The sequence below is a fragment of the Mustela nigripes genome, chromosome 16 (genome assembly GCF_022355385.1).
Source record: "Mustela nigripes isolate SB6536 chromosome 16, MUSNIG.SB6536, whole genome shotgun sequence".
Lineage (NCBI taxonomy): Eukaryota > Metazoa > Chordata > Mammalia > Carnivora > Mustelidae > Mustela > Mustela nigripes.
In genome coordinates this window covers 58,081,859-58,090,213 of record NC_081572.1, presented here as the reverse complement: position 1 = coordinate 58,090,213, position 8,355 = coordinate 58,081,859, and the positions used below count along the sequence as shown (strand labels likewise).

At 58.9% G+C, this 8,355-nt stretch overlaps 1 protein-coding gene across 1 annotated transcript; it reads right to left on the bottom strand.

Annotated features, from left to right (window-relative positions):
• Positions 1-3,566: 3,566 nt before the first annotated feature.
• Positions 3,567-4,678, bottom strand: TMEM256 (transmembrane protein 256). Its single transcript, XM_059380345.1, has 4 exons — positions 4,542-4,678; positions 4,216-4,247; positions 3,890-3,970; positions 3,567-3,791 (listed from the first exon to the last, which is right to left on the bottom strand). The coding sequence occupies exons 1-4, from the start codon at positions 4,624-4,626 to the stop codon at positions 3,648-3,650; spliced, it is 342 nt and encodes a 113-aa protein (XP_059236328.1). The 5' UTR covers positions 4,627-4,678; the 3' UTR covers positions 3,567-3,647.
• Between the last annotated feature and the right edge of the window lie 3,677 nt (positions 4,679-8,355).

Genomic DNA, 8,355 nt, shown 5'->3' with positions numbered 1-8,355 from the left:
CCGGCTGTGATATGGACAACCTGCTTCCCCTCCGCTAGCTTCACTTCCCGCTGCCTTGTACGACCCGCAAGAACTGGAAACCGACCCGCAAGAACTGGAAACCGCAGTGCTCTGATAACAGGGACCAATTACTAAGCCGGCTTTATTTATCTTGGTTCCTCAAGGGCCCCCCTCCCACACTGGCAGGGTCAAAGCTCAGGTGTTAAAGATCACAGTACAGGGAAGCTTGCCATTCCTGATGTTGGGGTCTCCTCCACGTGGAAGTCCCCCACGGCCCCCGTGCTGCCTGGGGTGAAGGATGGAAATGCAGCAGGAGCCCTGGACTGGATGCTTGGAGCCTGGGGATCCTGGGATGGCTCCGCCACTGGCACTCTGGGCCTCTCTGGGGGGTCCCTCTGAGGCTGCATTTTCGTCCTCACTAAAATAAAGAAATATTGTGATCTTGTACTAATACACCTCAACTCATGCCTCCTCCCTGGATATAAAAGCTTCTGTGGCTCCCCACTGCCCTCAGAAGAGCCTGACTTCTCAGCCCGAGGCTCCCCACCCTTTGGCCCCCGGTATCCACATTTTTCACTACGACCCTCTCCTGGTCTTCCAGCCATTCACCAAAAATTCTTTTTTTTCTTTTTTAAAGATTTTATTTATTTGACAGAGAGAGAGCACAAGCAGGGGGGATTGCAGTCAGATAGAGAGGGAGAGGCAGACTCTCCGCTGACACAGGGCTCAAACCCAGGACCCAGGGATCATTGATCAGAACTGAAGGCAGAGGCTTAATCGACTGAGCCACCCGGGCACACCTGGTCACCAGGAATTCTTTCAGGTCACAAGTCCACTGGGCTCTTGTCTGCTTCAGGGCTGCCTCAAAAACTCCTACCCCGGTCTGGAACACACCCCCGCCCCCTCACTGTGTTCTTCAGGTCCCTACGGAACGTTTTTGCACACTGCAGCTGCTACAGGAGTCCGGAGCTCAGAAGGGACTAGGGCGGAAGACAGAAATCCTAGGTTTAAAAGTATTCCGATTGGGGCGCCTGGGTGGGTCAAAGCCTCTGACTTCGGCTCAGGTTATGATCTCAGGATCCTGGAATTGAGGCCCACATCGGGCTCTCCACTCGGCAGGGAGCCTGCTTCCCCCTCTCTCTCTGCTTACTTGTGATCTCTCTCTGTCAAATAAATAAATAAAATCTTTAAAAAAAAAGTATTCCGATTATAACTGAAGATGGTGGCTCACGGAGATTACCCCAAAATCCTCCATTTAGAGAAACGGCCTGTACTTTTTCTGAATGCACACCTTTGGAAAAACTAAGCACATGCCTCCAACACACCACACAGATATGCACTCGATGAAACACACAAACATGGAAAGTAACAAAGCTGATGTTAAATACATACACACAGGTGTTCTAACTCTCCATTGAAATTTGAAAACCATGGATCTAAGCTGGGTGGCGAAGGGGAAGCTGGTAGGTCAGCCACAGCGAGAGGGAAAAGCGGGAATAGTGACAGAGAAGCAACAGGTTGTCGGGGCGCCTGAGGGGCTCAGTCGTTAACGTCTGCCTTCAGCTCAGGGCATGATCCCAGGGTCCTGGGATCGAGCCCCGCATTGGGCTCCCTGCTCGGTGGGAAGCCTGCTTCCCCCTCTCTCCCTCACCTGCTTGTGTTCCCTCTCTTGCTGTGTCTCTCTTTGCCAAATAAATAAATAAAATCTTTAAAAAAAAAAAAGTCATGTTCCGAGGACCGTGTGGCCAACTGTGTCCCATGCTACAGAGGCCGAAGATGACAAGATTGAAAGCTATCCGCTGGATCGCACAACCAGAGGTCCTAACGAGTCACAGGATCCTTCCAAGGGCATTTATGGGCAAGAGATGGGATGGGAGACCAGCCGGGGTCAGCAGGTGATGCATAAGCCTGAAGTCCAGAACTTCCCTGAGCTCCCCAACTACCTGCTTGGATGTGAACCAGGCATTTCAGAAGAAGCCCATCCAACACATGCCAACCTGCCTCCTGCGATCTGCCTGTTTTTCTCATCCGAGTAACAGCACCTCCAGCAGGTGTATAACCCAGAAGGCTCCCACTCATTCAGCCCTTATATCCAGTCCATCAGCGGGTCCCATCGGCACCACCTTCGAAATGCATCTGACCCGGGCCCTTCTGACCATCTCTTCCACCCTAAGACAAGCCACCACCATCATCTCATACCTGGGCCTCCTCTCCCGCCTTCCTCCGATGGGTTCTCCAGGTCTTCTAAATGTAGACATCAGATCCTAGCATTCTCTGACTTCAAACCTTTCAACCATTTACTGCTGCATTACAAATGAATTCCAAGTGCCTTACCACTCCCGGCAAGGCCCGCATGGGCATCTGGGATCTGGGGCCCTCGCCACTACCCATCAGCCACACTGGTTTTGCCCCTTCTCAGTGCACCTGATTTTCTTCTGCCTCAAGGATTTTGAACGGCTTCTTTGCAGTCAGTTCTGAAGGTTACTCTTCCTGTCTAGAATATGCTTCCCCTAGGGGCACCTGGGTGGCTCAGTTGTTGAACAGTAGCCTTGGGCTCAGGTCATGAACCCAGGGACCTGGGACTGAGCCCCGCAGCACTGTGCTCTCTGCTTAGCGGGAAGCCAGCTTCTCCTTCTCCCACTCCCCCTGCTTGTGTTCCCTCTGTCAAATAAATAAATAAAATCTTTAAAAAAAATACATATATATATGCTTCCCATCCAACTTTGTACTTGATTAGCTCCCGCTTCAGTGGACTTCCTGTGTGACAGTTTCCCAGCCCCCTACTCCCCTTCCCTACTCCACTACCCCACCGTCCCCCAGCCTCCCTGTTCTTTTCCTTCAAGCACACAGCACAACTCACAATGACCCATTTCTACTCTTAGCCAGGCAACTCCATGGGGAAACGATGGCATCTATCTTGTTCAGACTTAAATTTCCTTGTAATGTGTGTCTGACACATGATGACTAATTCACAGGCCCTGGCTGCCCCCTACATCTCTTCCGGTTCCCTACCTACCGTGGGTGCCGCGACAGCCTGCCTGGCCACCTTTTCTCACTCTCCTGCCTCAGAAATTCCGCCCACCCACAATGAGAGCGGAGAAGCTCGTTACTCTTCCCTTCCCCACCTCTTCTTGGGCACCGTGAAGCATTTCCCGACTGCCCCCCCAGACATGATGATCTGCCCCAGTGGTGAACCCCAAAGTATTTTATAACTAATGGCCGTCCACCTCTGTGTCCTGACTGCTAGAGTGAGGGCTCCATAAATCTGTGGGCTGCCAGGGCTGAAAACCACCACCCTAAAGTCATCTTCAAGTTCCCGTGAGCATCGATACCACAGGATGAGCTTATCGGAACACAGAATCCCAGGTGCCAGAGAACACTCCAGTAAGACTCTGCATAGCTTCTAGCACTTTACAGCTCCGATGCCCTCCGGTCTAAGAACCTTGTAACAAGTCAACTTGAATTGAACAGAAGCCCCAGACCCAAGACTCAGTCTTAGGAAAGGGAGGGAGTCCAGAGGCCGACAATCCCTACCCTTCTTCCTCCAAGATGAACCAAGACGCAAGTGACTTTATTTGCCTTTCTCTTTTAATCCCCTCCCTACTCCAACTCTCAGAGAAGGACCCAGAAAGCAAGCACACGGAAGCTCAAAGAGCCAAGGCAAGCCAGCCCAAGATAAGCAGGCTCCCTCCCACCGGGGCCAAAGTCTGGATGCCGGGGTCTCCACTCAGGGCCTGGTAGTAAAAGCTGGTGCAGAATAAGGCGGTTCCCGAGGCCAGCAGTAACCCGGCCTGAAGGAGATAAAAGAAGAACACAGGCCAGTAAGAGATGGTCAGACCGAGCGGGAGAGGGTGGGGTTTGGTCGAGGTTAGGCGCAGGGTCAGATTACCCAGAGGGGTTTTCTGCAGTGGGGCACCCCTAACAGGGCCAGGCTGTGTATGAAGTGGTGTTTGTTGGCCTTGTCAAACAGCTGTAAGGAAAAGAGAAAGGTGGTTGGGGGTGGGTGCCATTTCCCCAGCAACGCGGGAGCCTGGATCCCATTCGGCCCCCAACTCGAGTCGGGCTGGCCTCCCGCGCAGGCACCCACGGCTCAGGCCGGCCGCCCTCTGCGCTCCGGGACCCCGCGCCCCGCCCCTCCGCGGCCCCCCGCGGCGACCCCCCGACTCTGGGCGCCCGGAGACCCGGAGGCGGGGAGTCCTAGCGCGGGTCCTTCACCTCCTTTCCGTAGGCATCCGGAAACTGGGCGCCTGTAGAGAGAGAGGCAGAGGTTACCCGTCGGAGCGCCGGCCTCGCCCGCCCCAGCTCCCGGCAGGACCCAGGGGTACCCTGGCGACAAGGAGTGTCTCCAGGACGCCTCTGATTGGTGGAAGCACGCACGGGCACTGCTGGGAACCAAACCGGACCCGGCTGGAGGGGCTGTAAAAGGGTCGGGGCTCCGAGGGCTGTCTGGCAATTCCCCCAGGCCCCTCCCCTGCACTAGACGCCTCCACACCCCCCCCGCAACGGGCGTCACAGTGTGTGCTGCGTCCCCAGCCCCTGACCGTGCGCCCCGTAGGAGGCCAAGCCCAAGGCCCCGGCTCCGGACAAGGCGCCCAAGCGGCGGAAAGCAACACCCGGCCAGGCCATGGCAGTGGACGGTCACGCGCCGGACGAACACCGCCCAGGCCACCCGAGATGCCAGCCAATCCCGGTCTCCCATGCAAATGAGGTCCATAAGTGCCCAATCCAGGCCGTGTTCATTTCAGCGCCCGGGTCCTCACCCGGGTACTTGCGCCTTTGTAAAACCTCTGCTGAGTGGCGAAGCCGTCTGGCGGGCGGAGAAACGGGAACCAATTAGCGGCGGAGGAGCCGAGCGCTGAGGGGCGGGGCTGGAAGGCGGGACTAGAGGATTTGCGTCACGGATTGGCCCACTTTCAAAGTTGATCGCTTCTTCTAACATCTACCCCCCAACCTCCGGCCGATTTCCAAAGATCCCGGTCCCCACGCAAAGTTCCGCCCCTTTCCCCACTGGCTCCTCCTTTCCAGCTTTAAACCAGACCCACTCCCAAAAAGAGGCGGTGGCTCGGATAGCCAAGCCCCACCCATCGCCGTCAAACCCCGCCCACTGTCGAGATGGTTCCTCCCACAGATGCAAGGCTCCGCCTTCTTCACATGATGCTCCGCCCCCTATAGTCTACCTCCCCACCTCCGCGTCTCCAGCCCACCAACCCCCAAAGCCTCGAGGGTGGGAGACCTAGGGAGGGGGGATGTCTCCACCCTGCCCTGGCCCGTTTCGTCCATCCGTCGGTCTGTCCGCTCCCGCCCCCTTCCACCGTCTCCAATCCCCCCACACTCTGGAAGGCGGGCGGGCGGGCAGGCGGGTGCGAGCGAGGGGTGTGCGCCGCTCTCTCCGCAGGGGGCGGGGGAGGCGGCCGCGCGGTGACGCGCGGGGCTGCTGCGGCTGCTCCGCCGGCGGATCATCACTCTCGGGCTGGGATGGACGCGGGGCGGGTGGGCCCTGGCGCGCGGAGCCAGGAGTCCGGGCCTCCTGGCTGCTGAGCGTCCCCCGAAGCCTCCCCCTTACCCCCGCTTCCCTTCCTAGGAGCCCTGTCGACCCCCACCCTGGGGATTCAGACTCGACTCCCGCCCTCCTCTGACTCCCTGGACCTCCCCCTCCCGCCCGCCCTCGGGATCGACTAGATCCCTCCCCCTCCCCGAGGATTCCGGCTGGATCCCGGCCCCTGCACCGCAGATCCTGAGCTCCCGGGTTCCGGGCCCCTGGGGATTGCCGTGGACACCTCCTCCCGCACCCGATCCCTTAGGATCTTCCGCCTGTACCACCTTCTGGTCCCTCGAAGACGGCCCACGGAGCCAGTGGATCCCCAATCCAGTCCTTTCTTGTTGCCCCTTCTTCGCTCCTCCGGCCCCACTGCGGGGTTCCCTGTTCTCAGGTTCCTCCTGACCCCATCCCCTACCTCTCCTTTCCCCGGGGATCGACTGGATCCCGGCCCCGCCCCCCGGGGCTGGGGCGATCCCCCTCCCCCGCCCGGTGAGGCGCTGCGGGCGGGGGCTGGGCCTACGGGGCCGCGGGGGCTCAGAGGCCGCCGCCCCCCTCCCGAAGCCCGTCCGCCCCCTACTCGGAGCCCTGGATGGAGGCACCACGGCCCCAGGGCTGAGCCAGGTAGGAGCTAAGCCGGGCCGGGAGGAGGGGGATGCGTGGCGGTCCACTGGGGTCTCCTTTTCCCCATCTCTCTCCCTGCGCCTGGTTTCCCCCCAGCCTGCTCTGTCTGCGTGTCTCCGCCTAGGGATGCTCTCGCCGTGTCTCTGCGTCTCGGTCTCTTTGTCTCTGCCTCTCTCCAGCCCATGAATGATCCTTTGAATGGGCCCACAGACCCCGTGTGTTCCCATCTCCCCCTCCCCCTCCTTCTCCCCTTCCCGGCCAAGCCATTTTCCCCACTGCAGGAGGGGGGGGGGCTGCGGCCTGAGCCCCCCCTCCCTCAATTCTGCCTGGCTGGGGGAGTCAGGCCCGGGCAGGAATGGAGAGAGCAAGGCAGAGAGGGATAGGGAGAAGGAGGGGGAGTAAGATGTGGCAGACAGAGATGGGGAGAGAAAATGGGGGAGACAGAGGTAGGAAAGAGGGGAGAGGGAGAGAGAGAAGGGGCTTCAGGGAGAAACGTGGGGAAGAGGTTTGAAGGAGAGAGATGAGAAACGGGCGAGGAGGGAGATGTAGAGGAGAGAGATGGAAAAAGACTGAAGGGAGAAGCCAGAGCAAGCTGGAAGAGGCCGGGAAAGATGCTCTCAGGGAGCGCTATGGAGGGGAGAGCGATGGGGGGAGGGCTCCAGTGGGAGGGAAGAAGGGAAAGAAGCTGGAAGCCAAGAGGCCCGGGGCCCAAAGTACCTGAAGTGGTGGGGGGGACACAGAGTCAGACCGTGTTAGTAGGAGGGGGTGGGAGGGTAGGGCTATGGAAGCAGAACCCAGCCCTGCACGGTCAGACGAGATCCTGAGGGAGCCAGCCCCAAGCCCCCTCCTGCTGATGGGAGACAGGAGCTTAAGAGGACCTGGAGAGGGGGAGGGCATGACTGGGTGTGTGTGGTAAGGATCCCTGTGTCCTCATCCCTGGAATAAATTGACACCTGCAGAGAGCCTGGCTCCGAAAAGCCCGCGTCAGCAAACAGCTCTGGCGGCTGCGGGGGGGGGGGGGGGGGGGGGGGGGGGGGGGGGGGCTTGCTGAAATGACCTGGGAGTCTGCCCCTTCGGTGGGATCTTGTCTCTCTTCCCGCCCCTGCTGTCCTGAGCATCCAGGCATCAGAACAGCAACTGTGGGGGGGCCGGCAAGGGGAAGGGGAGGTAAAGAGCTGGGATGGGACGAGAAGAAAGCCGAGGTTTGCCCCCAGGACGTGGGTCAGAATGCCATGCGTGGAAGAGGCATCTGGGCTCCAGAGCTGTTCGAGACTGTGGCCGGGGGGGGGGGGGGTCGGTGGCTGCATCTGATGCCCTCCAAACCCACCTCAGCACCCCTTCTCCCCAGCCAGAGGCCTGGTCACTAGGGCTAGGCTCTGATTGGCCGACAAGGGGCAAGAGGCGGGTCTTTAGCGTTCTCTATGCCCCAATCTCCCGCTCCCCTGAACATATACACTTCTTTCTCTCTGCTAAGGTTGGGGAAAACTCTAGCATTCTTACTCACGCCTCTGCCCTCCTGCCCTGAACGGACCCCATAACCAAGCCAGCCCCTTCCCCTCTTCCTCCAGACCCCCCTCCAGGGTTAAAGCTGCAGCCGGTTGCCGAGGTAACATTGCGGGGCAGCATCCCGTCGCCCAGCAACCGGCTGCAGGATCACGCATCTGTCCCTGGATTTGCCCCTCCAGCAGCATCCCCTCCCTGCTCCAGCCCCTGCCTCCAGGCACCTTAACTTCTGATGGAAGAAATGAGGAAGACCTGGGGGGAAAGGGATCCGTCCCCTCCTCTGGTGCACAGATCCTTAGGGAACGGGGCTGTTGAAGGGAGGAGAAGGTTCTGGGACTGTGTGGCCCCAAGAATGGCCTGGAGTGGGAGTTCAGTGCCCTGAAATTACAGCTCAGGAGTAATTAACACATATAAACAAACCCGCTACTTCCTGCTAATTAATGACTTGGTATTTTTATTTTCTCTTCCTTGTCTATCTAATCCCTCCCAGGGAGGTGGGAACTGGGACTCCTGAGTCCCCGAGGAGAGCCTGCCTGGGAGGGATAAAGCAGCTGGAAAAGGGGGGGAGGGCGTGCGGGGTCCAGGGAGCTGGCCCTCCTCCTCCTCTGGTTCTGTTCTGGGCATCTATCACATCCTGACCCCATCCCCAGCCTTAGACTTTTCTATCTGGGTCCCTGCTTTGGGGATGGGGG